The sequence below is a fragment of the Nanorana parkeri genome, unplaced genomic scaffold, assembly GCF_000935625.1.
Source record: "Nanorana parkeri isolate BGI_ZX_2015 unplaced genomic scaffold, ASM93562v1 scaffold589, whole genome shotgun sequence".
Taxonomy (NCBI): domain Eukaryota; kingdom Metazoa; phylum Chordata; class Amphibia; order Anura; family Dicroglossidae; genus Nanorana; species Nanorana parkeri.
The window spans coordinates 287,957-309,510 of NW_017306857.1; the positions used below are offsets into that span (position 1 = coordinate 287,957).

General features: G+C 43.2%; 1 protein-coding gene across 4 annotated transcripts in view; it reads left to right on the plus strand.

The window, feature by feature from the left end:
• PKP3 (plakophilin 3) overlaps nucleotides 1-21,554 on the plus strand; it is a 90,191-nt gene that overhangs the window by 54,437 nt on the left and 14,200 nt on the right. For 3 of the 4 annotated variants that reach the window (XM_018562669.1, XM_018562666.1, XM_018562670.1), the window contains 4 exons: nucleotides 11,518-11,606; nucleotides 15,145-15,815; nucleotides 20,662-20,785; nucleotides 20,909-21,113. In XM_018562669.1, coding sequence (XP_018418171.1) covers nucleotides 11,518-11,606; nucleotides 15,145-15,815; nucleotides 20,662-20,785; nucleotides 20,909-21,113 — 1,089 coding nt within the window. The remainder of the gene's footprint in view (nucleotides 1-11,517; nucleotides 11,607-15,144; nucleotides 15,816-20,661; nucleotides 20,786-20,908; nucleotides 21,114-21,554) is intronic. The other variant, XM_018562668.1, reaches the window with a different exon arrangement.

Below are 21,554 nucleotides of genomic sequence, written 5' to 3' on the forward strand. Positions count from 1 at the left end.
TATACCAATCTGCTCACAATGTTTGTTTGCAGGGTGCCTGCCATCCCTTTTCTCCGTCCAGAGAGTCTCAGATTGTTAAGAGCCGGGGCTGGGAGATGTGTAAGCGTCATATACAACTTCCCGCCCAGCTCTTTGAAACCTGGGATACTCTGGCTGGCGTCCCGCCCAATATGCAGAGGTTTTTTTGTAAAGGAAGTCGGCAGGGCTGACACCAGATGCTTAGGATTTCAGTAAAAAAGGAAGGCAGAAGCAGCCTGAAACATGAAATTCGTAGAACATACATAATTAGGAAATGATTTACATGGCCCTGCCCATTCTCTCCTAAAATGGCACACGTCTGTTTTTCTGGATTTGTTCTGAAAGTGATGACTTATAAAAATTGGCAGGCAATGCTATATGTTTGGAGCTTTTGGTCAATAGCTAGTTGGTTCCCTTTTAGCCCACCTCGCCATGAGCTGATTATCTACAACAACTGTCAATAGCTGGTTCATAGAGTCCTGTGTTCTATAACTTGCATTGATGAGGACCAGCAAGCCTGAAACCGCTTGATGCAAAGCATCTTGTAATTATAGATTGCTATATAGATATCTGTGCTGTAAACCAATCGCTCTGGACATACATTTGGCCACAGGGACATAAAGGAGTGATTTATGATTGAATGACCTATTCCAAAATAAGGAATTAACTGTTTTTGGATTTGTGTTGGCAGTGATGGATTGTAAATATCTTTTTTAAAGACCAACTCAGAGCTTTGATTCTAGCCCCATCTGACTGATTTGGAAGCCCCCACCAATAATTTAACTTGTGGGGTGTGTTTTTACACCTTCCATATATCTTCAGGCTGGTCATGTGATGCGCAGGGTCCTATTTAGCTCTTTTCTTGGTGGTCCTGAATGTTACAGAGAGCAGCGCCGGCATCTCTGCATCATTACACTGTAGGTACAAAGTAGAGGGTGCCGTGGTGATGTCCCCTCAGGGGCAGGTTCATGACTCCCTGCAATCACAGTAATGTCATCAGCAGATACTGGATGCAATTTAACCCAGAGACACGGGACATATAGTGGCAGAATTAAATTGCTGCGCTGGAGAGGATGCGGGTACTAAGGGGAAAAAAATAAACAAAACCGCATGGGGAGGAAATCAAATTTTACCATCAACTGGAACTGTAGAATAACCAGAACATTGATCATGCTGGAAATAAGCCAACCATGGAGCCCAGAACTAGAATTGGCTCTCACCCAAACCTCATCTTGAACAGTAAAAAAAGAAAACAAATTGAAGATGAAGTCTGTAAGTGGCACTCATCTTTTGTCAACGTTCTTCTCTGTTGTATCCTTTCTTCTAGACACTTGGTATCCCAGACACAAATATTGTATGATCCCATGCCCTGCACACAAAGAGGAATCCTTGTAAAGTCCCTGGGCTGGATTCAGGTTGTCACCGAGGCAGTGTTTCTGGTTCTGCTGGTGTGACTAGGGAATTTTGGCTGCTATAGATTTTGTGGCAGACGTATTTCCATCTGAATAATCAAATGGTTAGGACATATAGTAAAAATTGCCTGAAAGGTCAGCAAATACATCTGGCAGAAACTGCTATGTGTTGAAATGATTTACATGAAGTGACTCCATTATTTCACAGTGAGTGATAGTAATCAAGTAACCTAGTAACCTGTAATTTCATAGATGGCTATTTCAAAATAAAACGCCTCAATGGCATTCAGAGGTAAGGTGTTCTCATATCCAAGTCACAGTGAAAGGGAAGTATGGTCTCCTAGGGAAAAAAAAGCAAAAACGTCAATGCCTGTATTGTGAACGTTTAAAAAGATAATTTCTCCACAATACTTACAGATACAATGCTTATAGAGGTGAATGATGGGTTGTTTTTAACGTGCTTGTTCAGAATATGTATGTATTATATGTTTAAGGTGCATGACCTGGGCACAAGTGCACCTTAATGTCCATTTTGTTTTTCCCCCCCTGGCAGCTGTTATAAGAAATTAACATTTATATCCCTTAAAATACTTGTGGGTTCCCTCCTGGTCCAGCCAGATACAAGTTCCCTGACGGGTCATCTTATGCACTGAGGATGGGTTCTTTGTGGGGTAAGGGAACAGACAGGCTGTCTGATAACCAAATGGTTCCTGTTTGCCTTACAAAGAAACCACTCTTCATTGTGGACCTGGTTATGTTGTTCAATGGCTATAAATACATCCCTGGCCCATAAAGATCATGCAGATCAGAAGTTCTGACTTCACTTGCTGCATTTTAAGGAACGGGTTTCTAACTCAGTGTTACCCCCGATTCACACCTATTCGGGTACTGCATGGTGTGTTGTGATGCACTGCAGTAGGCCGGGCCGGATTTACTCTCCCTGCTGCCCCAAGGCCAAGTTCCGCAATGCAGGTTTTTTATTGTTTCTTTTTTTATTTTTTATTTTTTAAATGTTTTAGCTTTTTTTAAATTTTTTTATAATTTTCTTATTTTTTACTTTTTAATCGCCTTTTTTATTTAAAATGTAGAAAGCGCAACTTACCGCCCGGAACTATATGTTCCGGGCGTCGGTGGATTCCACCCAGCTGCCGCCCCTCTGCTCCCTGCCGCCCCGTGCCTCGGTGGCCTTGTGGGGAATCCGGGCCTTGGGCAGCTCATTCATTTGAATAGGCTGCCTGCTGCAGTTAAGTCACATAGTGATATATTGCTATGTGGTGCAATACAAACATATCAGAGTCCCATCGCACTCCTGACAAGAATTAACCCTAAACACTTGTGAGTGGGTGCAGCAGTGAAAGAAAAGTGAAAGAAAATCGTAGACATCACTGGCACGCCAAAATTCCCTACGTCAGTGCTTCTTTATTGACATAGTCAAGGTACCTTGTGTACGTCTAAAGGTGCTCAGCAGCTCGAATTTAGGTTTCATGTATTAACTACTAGATTGTAAGCTCCCAAGAGCAGGACCCTCCTACCTCCTGTACTGACATTGTATTGTCTCCCTCAGTTTTTTAAAGTGCTGCGCAGACTTTTGGCACAAATCCTGTATAATAATAATAATATGGGTGGCTGGGACGCAGAACAGAGGCCTAATGACATAGCAACTACTGCTACCCGATATAATGGCCTGCTTCACACAACTGCTTGGATTATATGCTTTCTCAAGAAATTTGGCAAAGGAATTGTTCACTCATGTGCATGAATGCCAGAGCTGCTTTATACCGACCAATTAACCTTTTACATTCATTCACAAAAAAAGAGCCATAACTCTGCCAGTGACAGTGTATTCAGGGTAATCGCTGCCCAAGCCGGTTACCAAGGAGCCCCAAAGGCACAAAAAAGCCTCTTGGTTGATATAGAAACCCATGAGAAAGCAACTGCTTCCTTTTAAACTTTGTCCTTTAGTGTTTCTTCTGTCTTCCAGCCAGATGCTGTTGTAAATTATGTACTGTGCAAGATAGTTTAGTGGGACGGTATGAAGGCTCAGAGGCCTTTGTGTGCAAGTGCGAATCTAAGGGGTAGCCCAATGTCTGTTTTAGAAGAACTGGGGCCCCATGCATGAAAAAAAAAAATGGGGCCCCTTTACTAGTAAACTTTACTGGCTTCAGTACTTTTACAGCTCATATTGCATAATCCATTTTGTAATCTGGTTTTGTATTCTTTAGAGCCACCATTCCAAGCTCGCTACCAGGATGGACTAGAATCTCATGTTTAGCTAGCTAATTTGCATTGAGATTGTAGTCAATCATGAGAGTGAGCTTGGAGTGGTTCAAGTACCTGAACTATTAACAAAAATGTAACTTATTTGTGTATCACTCAGCTGTAGATCCTCAAATCATCTCTGAATTGGTGCGGACACTGTCCTTCCTTCTCGAGGGTGGCTACTTTTGTTCCCCATGGTCCCTGTGTGTGTTGTAAATTAGCCACCGCTCCAAGCTCACTCCTGTGATGGGACTACAATCTCATGTTTAGTTTACTAATTTGTATTGAGCTTGTAGTCCATCATGGGAGTAAGCTTGGAGCAGTGGCTACTTTACAACACACACTGGGACCATGGGGAACAAAAGTAGCCCCCTCCAGAAGGAAGGACCGTGTCCGCACCAATTCGGAGATGATTTGAGGATCTATAGCTATAGGATTCATAATCAAATAAGGAACATTTGTATTAAGGTACCTAAATGCATTTTTAAGATGTAACCACTGAGTTTAATGTCACTTTAATACAAGAAGAATTTTAGAAGCTTGCCTTGCAGGCTTCTGAACCCTAAATTAAGGTCATTCACAATCCAACTCCATTCAGTCCTGACCTTGTCGTCTTTCCCTTGGCATTAGCAATATTTGGGTGCGCTGGTGAGTCTGACCTTGATTACAGTACGTAGGTAGTTAGTATTACCCAGGTGAAATGGATATGTAAATATATTCCAATGACTACAATAATATTCACATAAACACCCCAAGATCTGAGGATTCTTAGACAAAAGAAGTAGTTCCATCAGCAATATACATTTATTGGTAGGGTTACATATTTACAAATAACACACAAAACAATATTTACAAGACAATGTACAAGTGTGGTGGAGTTTTACCTCTCCGCTTCTCGCCTGTTCATACTGAATGCCTTTGTGTTCCAGGTAAAAAAGAGAGCACATGGCTTGCTAACAATACCTTATATATCCTCCTTTCTGTACACTGCCTACCAAATGTACATTGGGCGTAACCTGATTGGAGGATTTAAATAAGGTTGCTGTTTACACCCCCATGTGAGATGTGATAAGCAAACAAAACAATAGCTAGGACTTTAAAGCAGACAGATTCACAGTAACACAATTGAGGAACTGAGAGTCACATAACATGCAGATAGATGCAGTCAAATATATATATTCTATTATCTAATTAATATATTACACAAGCAAAACTTTATATGGCAACAGTTAGAGGGTGTTTATTGTTAACCACCAGCTGTAATAAAATTGAGAACATAGTTGATTTAGCTCCCTTGTAGATTAGCACAGTGTGTTCTAGCTGAAGGCCTCTCCTTTTTGGTTGTAACTTTTTATAGTTAAACATTGTTTAAATTGGCTTATGCGATATCAGTGATGAGCTTCAGCCAGTAAAGTGACTGTTGTCCTCATCTAAACTGCCTTCCCTAACCCAAACGCAACAATCCTGGTGAGCATATAGTTTGTTTTGTACCCCTATGCCTTATTGCCTAAAGCAGAGTTCCAAACAAAAGTAACAAGATAAAAAGGAATAGCTCATTAGAAGATAAAATCACAAAAACTGGCTTTTGCTGCCATATAACCCTTCAAGTAGTACTAAGGGATAGGTGTTTGTTTTTTTCCCCCCACAATGCATTCTCTGCATTAAGGTCAAAGATGCCACACACTGTTCCAAGTTCTCCTGTCTGCAAACACTTACCTCCGGTCGCTTGTCCCCTCCGCCGGGTCTGGGACAGCGCAGCGTTCCCTGAACTACCTGGCAGTGATGGAGGCTACTGAGGGCAGAGGAGTGATAGGCTCCTCCTGCTGTCAGTCAAACCATGACTGTGATAGTGGTGGAGGGAGCAGGGACGTGGCTTGCCGCACTGTGTGCGTCTCTATGGACGCACACAGGTAGGTGCATAAAAAAGGAGGACGAGGATGAAAAACAGTTTAAAGAACAACACTCTTGTGGGCATCCTCCATTTTAAAAAAGAAAAAAAAAGCCTAAAGGTTTCATATCACTTTAAATTTAGACATTATCCCTGCAGTACTTATTTTCTGCCACTAGAAGCCCTCAGTCTCATGGCCAGAGTCACACAACCCACTTACTCTGAGCCCACGTTAGTATGTGACAGGATAGTGAAAGGAGAAGCAGCACAGTTATGTGCCCATCTCTCTGTCACACTTTCTCTTACTATCGGCATGTTTCTTGTCAACACAGGAACTGATTGGCTCCTTGCACTGCTTTTTCTCACACTGCAGCACTGCTGTACAGGAACTGCAAGAGGCTGCTACCAGGACAAATTCAGGTACATACAAGAGGAGGCCTAAAAGCACAGACCGTAATAAAAGCAGTAAATAAACTGCTTCTCAAATGCTTCCAGAATGCTATATAAGCATTGGAAAGCCTTTCCGCTGACTTCTATTACAGTAGTCAATAAGTGTGCATAGGCTTCGGCATCCAGATCAAAGGAGAGACATGAGATGCATGTCTCAGATACGAATATGTGCAAACACATTGGCTTACATGTAAAAAGCATTTATAAAGCACTGTATGGCACTGTATGTATGTCATTAAAGGAGAACTATGGGGTCAGGGGTTTTCCCCATAGTTCTGCTTAGGGTAACGGGAGGACACAAACTAGCGTCCTCCCGTCACCCTAAGCTCAGTATACCGCGAGCTACAGCTCGCGGTATACTGAGACGCCCCAGCCGGAGCGGATCCCGACATTGATGTCGAGATCCGCCCAGCTGCGTGAGTGACAGCTGGCTCTGCCTATCTCGAGGCAGAGCCAGCTATACCCGCCCCGTCCGTTCCGCCAGTCAGCACTGGCAGATCGGAGCGGGGAGGGGGGAATCCATCCCCTCCCCTGTCACGGCAGAGAGCCGTGACAGGATCGAGAAGTTAGCGAACACCGGCATGTGTCCGCTCACCTCCCCATCTACTGAGCCGACCTGTGACAGTCTCATTGTCACAGGTCGGCTAGAACTATGAGGTGAGTGAAAAGCACTCACCTCATAGTTCTCCTTTAATACCTGTATGAATTAACCCTTTGGTAGGCACAGGACACGCTTCTACTACAACCCTAGGTATGGGGACCATGACTAATTCAAATGCAAAAATTATCCGTTAAAGCCATTCATGATTTTTTTTTTTCATTACTAGTTTTCCTTTTACACTATCTTCTGAAAATAAAATAGTGACCCTGTTACCACTGGCTCACATTTTCCCACAAGGCCAACCAAGGCCTGGCCTGGGGGCAGCAGGGAGTAGAGGGGTGTGGATTTCCTATCTCCCGATGCCCAGGACATGCAGTTCCAGGCGCCGGGCGGGTAGTTGTTTTCTACATTTAGCACCTGCTTTAGCCAAGCAGAGCTAAATGTACAGCTGGGAAGCCGCCACTTGTTTTGTACAAGTGATATCGGTAATGTTGCAGAGATCACTTGTATGCAGCCTGTGGGTCTGTCATTCTCCATGGGGGGTAGTTGGTGGGTAGGGGGGCGCATTGAGGAACCTGGCCTTGGGGTAGCAGAGAGTAAATCCGGCCCTGCATTTCCCCAATAGGTCACCTGCAAAAGAAGTATGAATATACTTACCCTTCTGGGGCCTGTGTAAAAGCCACCGCATAACTGGTCCCTAGCTGCTGCAAGTATAAAACCGTTGGATGAGTCCAATATTTGCTCCCCCTTGGCAGCTGTGGTTCCTCCCACCAACTCTTATGCTAATACAGAATATGAGACAGCGGGAGAAACCACAGCGGCCAATTAGGGAGCAAGCTTTGTATGCATCCAGAATTGTAGCATACTTGCAATACATGGTCGGTTGGATAGGTAAGTGTATTTATGCATTTGTTACAGGTGACCTCCTGGGTTATAGAAACCTCATGGTGACGGGGTCACCCAAAAACAAAATTTCCATTCCAGCCACTTTTTTTTTTTTTGTTTTGGATCAAGTGGGAAGAATTTACATATTTGTTAAGCCTTCTATTTCAGTCCTTGAATAAACAAAGGACATCTCCTGCCCCTGTGAATGTTTGCCACCAGATAATTTGCTTGTGTCTGTGGGCATTATTCACGTTCATGTAGCAGCAATCTGCATCATTGTGTAGGGAGGAAAGTGAAGATGGATGTGTACATATCACTGTTGTGTAACTTTCCTTTCACCCTCCACCGTTATTCATCACCTCCGGTTATCCACAAGTGTTTGCTTTCACATTGTTCTGCATCGGCCTTTTTACTGCTAAGGGTATGTCACAAGCAGCTATAGGGCTGTTCAGTACAAACATTCATTGTGTCTACAGACATGACGTATTTGGCAACCGGAAAGACATATAAAGCAAAATGCATTTAAAGATATAAAATGGAGCCTAGAATGACTTCATTAACCACTTTGTGTCCAGAGCAATTTTTTCACTTTTGCGCACACATGCTAAAGAAGAATTCCAGGAATGTAAAAACTTACCCATGCAGGGGGGCTACCACAGCTCTGCAAGGTTCTCTAAGGGAGTCAAATAAAGCAGATTTACTCGTCTCTCAACCCCTCCACTCTGGCTGTGGAATGTCCATTGGCATCCTCACGCCTAATGTAAGTCAATGGACCTGCATTAGATGTGATAACATCAGCGGTCCTCAGACTGCCAGAGCCCAGGGAAGAAGAGGCTGGGTGGACCGGTCTAGCAGCTTGGCAGGCTGACCAAGGATCAGGTGAGTATAAAATGCTTAAAATGGTGCGCACCTGTGAAATGGCAAAAAAAAAACTGATACCCACAATTGCCAATAGGTGGCGCTTTAAAACCCTTAAGGTGCCCATACACCTTACAATTATCTGCAGATTTTCTGTGGTCAGATGGAAAAAGTGCAACAGATTGGCCCAGGTGGAGATTACTCCATCCACACAGTTAAGTGTGATTACTCCATCCACACAGTTTCCATCTGACCACAGAAAATCTGCAGATAAATTGTAAGGTGTATGGCCAGCCTTACAACTCATCAATTTAGAGTTAACCGTGGGTGCTGGCCCTGAAATGATTCAAGTGTTCATGGCTGTGTGTGTGGGGGGGGGAGGCGCGCAATCATCATTTTCACATGTTTGCATTTGTATCTACACAGGAGTGATTTTATAAATTTTATATATATAATTACCATTTTTGCTATGACAAATCGGCCCCGATTTGTCAGTCAACTTTTGTCGAAAGAACTGGGTTAAAAGCTGAATAGTGTCTACAGCCAATCAGCTGTAGTCACTAGTCATGTATTCTGACAGCCACGGGTGCTGGCTGTCAGAATATAATAGCTGACAACGGGAATTCCTCCAGGTATGCTGTTTAGCATGGAAGGGGGAATTCAAAGTTGTCTCTCATTCAGCCTGTGGGGCTGAATGAGAAAATGTTTCAAGTTCTATGGCCAGTGAAGGGAGGAAAGCAAATCCATGCAAACTAAAGACAGTCTATGCTCTTTTAAAATCAGGCACCAGTGGTAGCAAAGAAGACACCATGAAGTCACTTGACCACTAGCTGGGCAGCAGCTAATCGGGTGATCTATTAAGGCAAAGGGCAAAAACCAGCAGCCATTCTTTCACTGGGCTCACTTCATCAATGTGGAATCTGGGTACTATGGCCTAGCACCATGCATCTTCATTGCTCCTAACAGTGATTTATTGAATGTGCCAATATAATTCTTAAGGGCAAGAGGGTTACAGCCCGCATCATAAAATGGTATAGTGTTGTAACTTGTCGGTGTTACCACATGTCAGGGAACTAGATCCCACGGGACATGATGGTGTTTGTGAACATCTGGAAAAGTAGTGAGTATCAGGTCGCTCAGACTGTAATGGAAGAAATGTCAAATATGCCAAATTCCTTCTGAAAATACAAGTTGCATGGCTAGTCTCGGTACTTTCAGAATAACAGACCCAGAACAAAAGCATGCAGCTAGCAAAGTCAGGAGCTCTAAAGACGATTTATGTCGAGAACAACTTAATTTAGAACTCCATAGAACTGACTTGCCTACACGTGTCCGAGAGAGTATTGAATCATTGGGGCAAATCGCATTTGCAACAGCCAAGCCATGGCAGACAGCAAAGGTTTCCTTTTAAAATTTAAAGGAGAACTATGGGGTTAAGTCTTTTCCCCATAGTTCTCCTTAGGGTAATGGGAGGACACAAACTAGCGTCCTCCCGTCACCCTAGGCTTAGTATCCCGCGAGCTGCAGCTCGCGGTATACTGAGACGCCGCAGCTGAAGCGGATCCCGACAATTGTGCCGGGATCCGCCCAGCTGCGTGACTGACAGCTGGCTCTGCCTATCTAGAGGCAGAGCCAGCTGTACCCGCCCCCTCCCCGTCCGTTCCGCCAGTCAGCGCTGGCGGATCGGAACAAGGAGGGGGGAATCCAGTCCCTCCCCTGCCACGGCAGAGAGCCATGACAGGATCGAGAGGTGAGCGAACGCCGGTATGTGTTCGCTCACCTTCCGATCTACTGAGCCGACCTGTGACAGTCTCATTGTCACAGGTCGCCTAGAACTATGAGGTGAGTGAAAAGCACTCACCTCATAGTTCTCCTTTAATTTTTAACCAAAACCTTTTTTTTTTAATGTGTGTTTTTGTTTTCAGTTTTGGATATTCGGAGATGGGTAAGAAGCCTATACCAGGTTTTTATTGCTGTGTTCCCATTGGGGAGAGCTAAGGGCCATTGCTACTGAGACCATAAGTTAAGGAGAATCCAAGAACAAGAGGTGAGGGTGGATCTTCCAATGGGGACACCTCTTCTGGTGACAACTGTCTAAGAGGAGATATGCTCTAACTTGTAGAGAATTAATCTCACTTCCTATTACATCTACAGGGCAGAAAGTGTCCCCATCAGGACACAGAGCAAAAAATATATTGAACACATTTGGAGGCTAAATGGATGGCTGGCCAATTTATAAAGTTGCCTATCTGTAAAAGATAGAAGGAATTTGATGTTCTCCAGACTCACATTTACAAACCAGGATTAAACTGTACCTACTGTATGTTTGAGGTTTTTTTTTTTTTATTGTTATTAAAAGTTTTAGTGTATGTTTGAGGTTTTACCGATATGATAAATGGTTTCCCTTTCTTCTGGAACACCTAGCTTTCTCTACCCCCCCTGGGATACACATACTGCATATCCCTCTGCACCATTCAGAGCCAAGTGACAGATTCACCCCTTCCTCCTACTTATACTTGCCTTCGCATGCACTCCCCCACTAAGTTCATCTATTGGCGCCTATGTAAAGCATATGATTCAGCGCTCGGGCCTGAATGGCCAGTCGCCACCTCTGAATAGTCACATGAGGAAGGGGAGAAGACCATTAACCCTGTGTAAGCTCCAACCAGGATAAACTATTGCAGTGGAACAGGACTGCAGGGTAGCATAAGGAGGGTGAGTATTTGCTGGGGTACCAAGCAAGGAAATCTGTCACTTTGACCTTAATGGGTAAAGTAACAGATTCCCTTTTAAAAACCAGGAATGAAACTTGCTATATAAGCTATAACGTGACCACAATAACCACCAAAAGACTTCTGAGTATCGCAGCACCTCTCTGTGTGGATTTTCTGGAGGTCCCGTAGAATGAACTCTGAGTAGTGAGTTAGTTGGCAAGTCTAGTTTCATTGAATGTGTAACATCATTTGAGCAGTACACTCATGGGAGCTTTCACAGGTCAGAAGATTTCTTTTGCTAAATGACCTGAGACGTCCAGATTAGTCTTGCTTACGGTTTCAGCTCTTATGATGTTCACGCTTGCAGAGCTCTTGTGGAGATCATAGGCCTTTTTATTTTGATGAATAACACTCTCTCTCTCTTTCTCACAGATAGCTACACTACTCGATCCCAGTACAGCTCTACGCCAGCTTCCTACAGCTCCCGCTCCCAGGTCCAAGGCTCTGATCAAAGGATATCTGTGAGTACCTGTTGACTGAGAACGATGGGGTGGGGTGACATTATTCACCACTGTTCATACAATGTATGAGTATCCTGTAATATGTTTATAATCCACTGCAAATCCTATCTTTAGTGCGGGCTCTTAGTCATGTTAGAACTAGTGCTTCCACTTTACATTAAATCTGTCTGTTTTTCAGACAAGGTTATTCTATCTAGGAAAAGATAGTTTTTTATCCTAAAATGAATGTCTGCAAGTTGTAACAGGGCACCCACTCGTGGTCACAGCTCAGTACTCCTACCCTAAGGGTCCATTCATACTGTTGCGGCCTGGTGCATTAACAGATACATGTTTAAAGGGCTGCCAAAGCGCTAAACCATGATAAAAAGCAGACATTCATCATTTTTGCAATGCAGCGCTCCCCAATGCACGGCATTGCATTACGATGTGTTACTGTGCTCTGCAACGCAGGTGCGTTGGGATGCCGTTAAGCAGGAATGATGGACTCAAGCTCAGACTTAGCTGGCCAAGGCATACAGGCAAAGCAGACTAATGACTGGGTAATTTCCATATACATTATTTTGAAACCGCCTAATATGGCTAAAGATCAGAACTCTAAATGCATTGTATAGTATTTTTGTATATATTAATAGGACAAAAGTACAGAAGCGTACTGGCATAGTGTCGCAAAATTAGACGTTTAAATAAAATCAAATGCCTTCACAAGTGTGTAGCTTGTATGAAAGCCCAAAACACAGCAGAGGGAGGAAAGTGTCCCCAGCCTTCTGGGGCGCCTTATAGAGGTAAGCCGCTGAGGTGAGATTAAGGATCCTGGGGCCGAAGAGCGTGTGTTTTCGGGGGAAACCTCTTCCCGCTCATCAGAGATTTCCCCAAAACACTTACAGCAGCATCACGAGACTTGTAACACTGGAGGAAACGGAAATGGCTGGGATTGGCGAGACTGCAACTGTACGTTCAGGAACTGTGTGTTCACACAAGCACGCTGTTTCGTCCCAGCATCCTCAATCTCGCCCCAACGGCTTACCACTATAAGGTGCCCCAGAATGCTGGGATATTTTTGGGCTTTCACACAAGCTACCCATTTGTGAGTGTATTTGATTTTATTTATAAACTTTTATTAGTCTAATTTGCTACACTATGTCAGTGCGCTTCTGTACTTTGGTCTATATATATATATATATATATATTCTCCAATATCTTTTTCCTTCTTATATATGAGATCAATGTAGAGAGTTTGGAGTTTTGATGATGCCCTTTACTGGCTAACATAAGTTATTGATGGTGCAAGCTGTCAAAAAATGTGGTCAATTTATTTGTTGGGCATTCGGTAATGCCAGACGATGAAGCCTACCACGTTATATCAAATTAGGGATGTCCCAATGCCACTTTTTTAAGACCAAGTACTTTCCCGTAGGTACTTACTGATACCAATACCTTTTCTTAAAGGGGCATGTGACATTTTTTCTAAAACACAGAATGATGACTTTAGAGCAGGTTCTCACCAAGGCTAAATACAGATGTCCCCACAGCAGAATTTGTCTCACCAGGCTACGTGTCGGTCTCACGCGGGCGACATGTGGACATCTGCAGTGGCTCTGCGGTGCACTCCACCTCACTGGCGATGCTGGGCCCCGGCCTCTTCCACCGAACTTTGGTCTATATATATATATATATATATATTCTCCAATATCTTTTTCCTTCTTATATATGAGATCAATGTAGAGAGTTTGGAGTTTTGATGATGCCCTTTACTGGCTAACATAAGTTATTGATGGTGCAAGCTGTCAAAAAATGTGGTCAATTTATTTGTTGGGCATTCGGTAATGCCAGACGATGAAGCCTACCACGTTATATCAAATTAGGGATGTCCCAATGCCACTTTTTTAAGACCAAGTACTTTCCCGTAGGTACTTACTGATACCAATACCTTTTCTTAAAGGGGCATGTGACATTTTTTCTAAAACACAGAATGATGACTTTAGAGCAGGTTCTCACCAAGGCTAAATACAGATGTCCCCACAGCAGAATTTGTCTCACCAGGCTACGTGTCGGTCTCACGCGGGCGACATGTGGACATCTGCAGTGGCTCTGCGGTGCACTCCACCTCACTGGCGATGCTGGGCCCCGGCCTCTTCCACCGGCAGACTGTCTCCATCGGCCGTCCGGCCGATTGTTGGCAGTCTATCACCGCTGTTCGGCCCCAACCTTCATCTTCTCCAATGGTGGGCCCCGGCCTCCTGACCAGGCCCCCAAATTGACTCCCGGCCCAGTCCTACCCTGTCAGTGTAATCTCAACAGGTCACCGGCACACACAAAGAAGTTTAGATATTAATGTCTCTTTGATGTGTTTATTAACGAGTGTCACAGCATAGTCACTATGTCGCTCTGAGGAAGGGTCCCTGCGAGGTCCAGAAACGCTAGCTTCAGCTTCTAATGACCTGCTGTGACACTCTTTAAAAAAACACATAAACGAGATATTGATATCTGAACTTCTCTTTGTGTGTGCCGGTGACCTATTGAGATTATTCAGAGTTTTGCACGTTGCCATCCGTGACATCACCATGAGCACCACTATCATTGAAACGTTGCAGACAGTAAAGAGTGCAGGTTGTTCTTGGCAACACTCCCCAGTCAGTGGGCCGCGGCCCCCCCCCCCCAAGCTTTGGGCCCTGAGGTGGCCGCTCTGGCTGAACCGCCAGTAGTTGCACCCCAACTGGGGCTGTCCATGGCTGTGCCTGCGCCGTGAAGGAGGAGGAGGAGATGAAGAACCGGAGAGGCACTGCCATGGACAGCTACTTGAAGGTCCCTAGCAGGCTGCAGAGGTCCCCACAAGCGCGAGACCTCTGCAGCCGCTGCGGTTTCAAAATTTAAAGGGCCGGTATCGGCCTTAAGAATCAGGGCATTTTCATGAGTACAAGTACTCGTGAAAATGCCTGGTAGTGGAACTGTATTGTGACATCTCTATTTCAAATGTTTTAATCTTTAATAACTTATTATGTTTGCTCAAATACATCTAAACTTTCCACACTAGTCAGTGACCTGATTGCAGAATTTATTGATTGCACTGTAGTAATTGTTTTATTATGTTATATGACAAACGTGCTGAAAAATCGTAGTTTGCCTCATCAATGCTCCTATAACAGTTTGTATAGCTGTCCTCGTACCTTGGTCCTTTCGTTGAGGTTACATATGTCACAAGGTGAATTAAAACCAGCAGGATGCTGAGCCTATAATGGAAGGAGCAGGCAGAGTAGACAAGTACTGGACCAGTACCCACCATTATAGAAGCTTAGGGGACATGTCATGTGATCCCAAGACAAAGGTCTCCATTACCTGGCAATTTTCAATAGTGCCTCTGGCTGCTGTTCATCATGTGCTGAATGGAGCCATGCATGAAGGCTAAGTCCTATATAAACTTTAGAATTACTTTTGTAATGGACTTTTACTGGGGGTTGTTGACACACAGGCTTTTTGGGATTTCAAAGTAGAAGATTTAACTTGTATAGCGTTATTTATTTTGAATTTTTATTCATTTTTACAGACCAGTCGCTCAGTTGGATATGGTACCCTTGGTGGCATGCGTTCAGGCTACTCTTCTCGCTCTGCTGTGGATGTTGGGGTCACACAGAGAATCAGTGTACCTCCTCCGCAACAACAACAACGATACTCCACCTCCCGCCCCACCTCTTATCATGAAAGGGCCTACCCAGCTCAAAGAGAGTATGATACAATGTCTCTGAGATCAATGCGTATTGGAGATGGTGATGAGCGATATGACCAAAGGGCAAATGCTCAATCCGCTTATTATACTCGTCAGATGTCCTCTGCCAGTGCAGGACCTACAATGCAGAGATCCCTCTCTGGAAACATTGGTCAGGATGGTGGTGGCTCATGGGTTGAGCGAGCGGAGGTAGTACAGACACGGACAATCCGTGCACCTGCCATGCGCACCTTACAACGTTTCCAAAGCAACAACCGCAACCGTGTTGCGACTGGATCATACGGCACCCTGAATTCAGTTGGACCTCAACAGATAAGCCAGTCATCTGGGACGGGCTCTGGATACGTGACGACAATGATTGAACAGACCTCTCGAGCCCCGTCTGTGCGAAGCCTAGCAGAATCTGCGCACCAAGTTCAAGAGCTAAGAGGCATGGATGTTTTCGATGGGAACAAAAGCCTGATGAGTCAGCATTCCTTCACTAGTGGGTACGTTTTTGTCAAAGTAGCAATTCTATATAATTTTTTTTTTTCTTCAAGGCCTTGCATGCTTGTCATAGATGACAGTTGAGATGCAGCATCTTGGACAGCAGGCCACCCCATAGTTCAGGAACCAATGTGCTAAACCATTGCATATTCACTCAGGATGAATTTAAAAAAAAACAGTGGCAGGGAGAAAGAGTAAGTCGGGAACAGATATACACTATATAGCCAAAAGTTTCAACATTTGGCCATGGCTTTTAGGTATGATGAGTAAAAGTATGTCGACTCCACTCCAATCCAAATTAAGTTCAGGTGTTTTCAGTGCAGGGTACTGTTAATTCTATGGCTTAAAAAGATATTTTAAACAATTGCGCGCTTCTATTTTTGTGGCAACTGTTTGGAGGAGGACTTTTTCCTGCCTCAGTTGGCTTGTGTACAACACCAGGTTTATAAAAACCTGTTTTTATGAGTTTGGTGTGGAGAAACTCAAGTGGCCTGCAAAAAAGCCCTGACTACAACCCTACCAAACTGACTTTTTGGTTGAATGGGCAGAAGTACCCTCTAAACTCTTGTGGAAAGCCTTCCTAGAAGAGTGAAGACTGTTATTGCCCCAAAGTGGGTGGGCGGTTGGGGGGGCACACATTATCCATGGTTTGGGAATGTATGTCCAACTAACTCATATACAGGTGTGATCCTGAAAGCAAATGTGGTTCTTATTATGTCCTCAGGTTCCACGGACTTGCCTGAGCCTTTGGTCACATAATCTGAAATAGCAGTTTCTGTAAAAGTGTTTTGGGGCTGTTGTTACCATTTATAACTTTTAGGATATGGAGGGTTATGTATAGAATATGGAGGGTTATGTTTATGACCTTTTTTTGTAAAAAAAACTACATATTGACTACTGGTAAGTAAAAATATCTACCTTCTGACGTTGTTTATCCGCATTATGCCTTGGTGCACCTGTTCTTTGAATTTCCAGTGGTCGGATATATGGGCCATGTCGCACTAGTGATTTTATGGCCGGCTAAAATTCTCTTGTTTTAAAATAGTTACGTGCCCACTTGCTTTCTCCTATGGTATTGCTACCTCGCTTACTGGATTAGTGAGATGTCAGCCCATTGCTGTTCACTCACTTGGAATTGAGGTTCTGCATTGTGACCAATGAGGGAGCGACATGCATTGGGTAAAGCAGAGACTTACTTTGGTAAATTACTAGTGCGACATCAGTCTATGAATAGAAAAAAACCTGTAGCTTTTACCACCATGTACAGATGCTGGCAATATTTAGGCGTTGCATACACATACTTATTTTAAATCGGGAACCCAGGCATTGAAATCTCTGTGCTTGCTCTTTAAGGTTGGCCCACTGTACTAGGAACTAGAGTTGGTGTCACTATCCCTGTGTAAATGCCATTCATTTTACATTCTGGAAATCTCGATAGGAGGACAAGGTAGCCTCTGGAAAGTTAAGAAGCCATAAAGTTATATTACATACCACGGCTAACATATACACGTTTTAGGTGAACTGCCCTTTTTAGCCCTCTATATAATCTCAAAGCCCCTAGAAAATATATCAAAATTTTGTATATATTATTTTGTATATACAAATATTGTATTACGCAACATTTGTTTTATTAACTGCTGATGGGCAACTTATTTGGCATTTATAAATGATACAAATCATCCACAAGTTTTCTGTAAAGCTTCTACACAAAACATCCACAAAGGACCATCAATACGTCCATTATAAGAATGACATGCCTAGGGTCCCTTCGGACCTATGACATGCGGTCAAACGTGTATTTTACTGCAACGCTGATAATGCACAGAACATTTGTGGTGCCAGTCATTTTAGAATGGTAACTCGATGTACAGTAATAGTAGGTGACAATCGACCCAGGCCTAATGTGTATGCAGTAACGCTCTGAAGGGGGCCTCAAAGGAGGAACCTTGTGCGACCCCAAGAAAATCATAATTTCTTGTAACTGTTATCAAATAGTTTGTTCAGTGGATCAGTGTGTAGGCTGCAAGTATTGACCGCTATCAAGGTGTGTGATATGAAGCATTAGGCATGATTCTGTATTTTACAATGCAACCATGTTTTATATTAGATTAGTGTGCCAATGTGTTAGGTACAAGATTCCAAATCATAAGGCTTCAGAATGGATTTCTGCCATGTTGTTTTTATTATGGGTTAGTAGGATTCGGTTTTGAAATTTTTACATATAGTAGGTTTGCAACTATTTTTATATGTTGGAACCGCATATACAAGTGAGGAACAAAGCAGTATATGCCTAAAGAGTGAAATTCCAGCCATAGCTTTTTTTTCAGATTTGGATAGAGTTGGGAAAGGTTAGAACCTCTGTCATGGTTTTTATTGCTGTCTGTGTATTTGTTGTGGACATGTCATCATGACAAAGTGTGAAGTAATCCAAAATTTTACAGCCGTCACCGAAAAAGGAAGTGAGCAGAAATCTTCCAAAGGGGTAGCTGTCAAAGGTCAATCCCATAGTATCTTTGAAGAACTGAAATGACCGATCAGGTCAAAATTCCAAAGACAAATTATGAATGCCAACTGGTGCCTTCTGTACAGCCTGGGCTTTTTTCACTTACAGTGTCAAGTTGGCATTCACTTTAGGCATATGCTTTTTTTTAAATACAGCCCTGATTATATATATATATATAAGAACATACTAATCGTACTACTACTAATAGTAATACTACTACTCCCAGGTATGTAGGCCTTTAGAAACAATGGAGATTTTATTTAGTCCTAATAACAATTGTTTCCAGCTGTGTACCGATCTTTCTGAAGACTTTAATGTCATAATGTCCTCCCCTTATCCTTTAAAAAGGGTTGAGTGCATTAGACTGGTGATGCCCAGACTGGTATCTCTGACAGGTGCCAGAAAGCAAATTATAAGAAATGTTCTCCATGCATGGACATTTTAGTTTTTTGGATCTGATATGCAATTGTGAATTATTCTGTAAGGATTTGGAGTACAAGCCAAACAGAACCCAGATCCTATACACTTGATCACTGGTACCTTTTATGAACAGCAAGAACTTCTTGCAATGTCCACCAGCAGCAGCTTATTCCTAGCTCTAAAGGGCACTTTTTCAGCACATGAGCCCCCTCCTAAGATACTCCACACAGGCAGCCATCTTTCTGCTATGCTCTCTCTGGATGTACCATGACCGCAACAGTCTTTCAGGCCCTAAGGCCAAGTTTTGTTTCCTTAGGCCAGAACTCGGGCCATTCTTTCAGCAAGACCTTCATTGGGCAGCAGGCCTGGGAGGCACAAACTTCTATCACAACCTCTTCTACAGGCCACAGCTCAGGAGAACGGCTCCTTTTACACCGACATCCTCTCCAGGCCAAGACTGGAAGGCACAGAACCTTCCATGTGGTCTCCCCGCATATTTATTGCCTCCCTAATCATGCAGAACTGGAAGTAAACCTCTTAGTGATTGGCCAGGGAGAAACAAATATTCATAACTCACTTATCTTCTTTCTGGAAAAACACTCCATGGCAACAGACAGAAGTAAACAATAGTGTGAGCTTGGGGAAACCCCACAACTGCAAAAACAATACCAATTAGAGAACAGCTAGGCTCTAAGTTTAGACTAGGGACATTGCCTATGGCAGGGTCCCTACACCTAAAAGCATAGTGCCTTTGACTTTCTTCCCATGACTGTTACTCATGTACACAAACCCATATTCCAGTCAGCTATATTCTACTAGCTTCATATCATGTGATCCAAATGTTGTTTTTGGAATACTAGATTTCTGCAAGCGAAGTCTGGGTATAATTGCATGAGAATTGCTGTGTATATCATGGCTAAATACATTACAGACGTTTTCATTAAAATAAAAGGTGCATTACAATAAAAAATGGTCTTGGGGAGTTTGCACTGTCCTATTGCAGTAACATGCGCACATTGTGTGTTGCTGCAGTTTTTGTTTATTTGACATGGCACCCAATGCACTACATTGGTGTAATGCATGGCAATACACTACCATGCTGATTACACTTGGTAGTGTAATGCATGGCAATACACTACCATGCATTCCTAAAAAAGGGTCAAATGTGGTTTAGCAGCACTGGGGTGCCTCGGCAGCTTATTTAAAATAAATAGGCTGTCCTAATGTGAAGCGTAATAGCTTAACATTTATTACAACGCGTGTTGTAATAAATATTAACATACCAGACAGTTGTGAACTCCTTTTCTTTAGAAAGCAGCCACAGTCTGAGTAGAAAGCAATGCTATCAGCATACTTCAGGGAAGGCCCTTGGTCTATGCGTGGAAGTAGTGGCGTCTCTGCAGAGGTCCAACACACCCTCCGCTTAGTCACAGCTTGATAGACACTCAGTGAAACTTGTTTTTATCCTGCACTTGGCCCCTAGTAGCTCACTGGGTGGACATAGGTCATAATTCATTAATGTTATTTTTAAGTTATGTGTGCAAAGGTTGCATGGGCTGCACTATGGCAGTAAATGGAATGAGCATACGTATTATATTTATAATATATCTGAAAATGCAGGTAGTGGTTTAACAAAATAACTTGCTCTCATAGAAGCCAAATGCTTGTGTAGGTCATCTGCTGCTGTTGAAGTAGCTAATGAGTGGACTTTATAAAATCCAGCAAAGCCATTTCTAGTACCATTCCCCCCCTCAGCAAGCAAGCTCTCATTCTGTAACCTGCTAGTGATTGCTAGGATTTGATTAGTTGGTCCTGCTTCATAAATGAAGCCTGTTTGCTCGTTTTCCTGTACTTGAAAATGTGAGTGCTCATTTGCATCAAGTGATATTACCAGGAACTAATCAAATTATTCTGTTACATTTCAGGTTTGATGACATGGATATGCCATCCGCTGTGAAATATTTAATGGCATCTGATGCCAACCTCCAGGTGCTAGGAGCAGCCTTTATACAACACCGTTGTTACAATGATGCAGAAGCTAAGAAGCAGGTGAGTGTTTTGTTTACTTGGTAAGTTTCCCTATAATTAGTGTGAATCAAAATGGCTTCTAACCTGTCATTGGTTTTAAAGTGAGAATACTCCCAGCAACTTTATATTGCTTGTATTTTTTAGGCTCGAAGTTTGCAGGCCATTCCTAAGCTGGTGAAATTGTTCAATCACCCCAACCAAGAGGTCCAGCGTCATGCCACAGGAGCAATGCGCAATCTGATCTATGACAGCCCTGATAACAAGATGGCATTGGTGGAGGAAAATGGCATTTATGAGCTTCTATTGGCACTTAAAGAGCAAGATGATGAACTCAGAAAAAATGTAACCGGTATGCCTTGTGTATTTTCTTTTAATTGTTGCAAAGAATTTACCATGCTCAATATTAGGCAGGATAATAATTTGTGAGACATGTTTTTTTCTCCCATTGGACACCACTAGCTTGTGTCTTGCTCAACTCAAAGAAGGTTAAGTCAAGCTGTGAATTGCAGCCCTCGGATCAGGAACACTTCTGTCATTCCTGTAGTAATCACAGTCACCGTTCTTAGTGCTGGGACAAGTTTTAACACCCAAGGGAAAAGTGCACCCACCTCTACCTATCCCCCACCTGATTTGACTAGTCCAGTGTTTCTCAACCTTTTTTTTTCAGTCATGGCACCTTTTAAAAGTATGCAAAATCCTGAGGCAACCCAGTCTAAAATGTAATGGGGACCCCATGCCAAAACACAAGAGGGATTCCTCCTTCACATCGAAGCCCACCCTTCAAATCAGA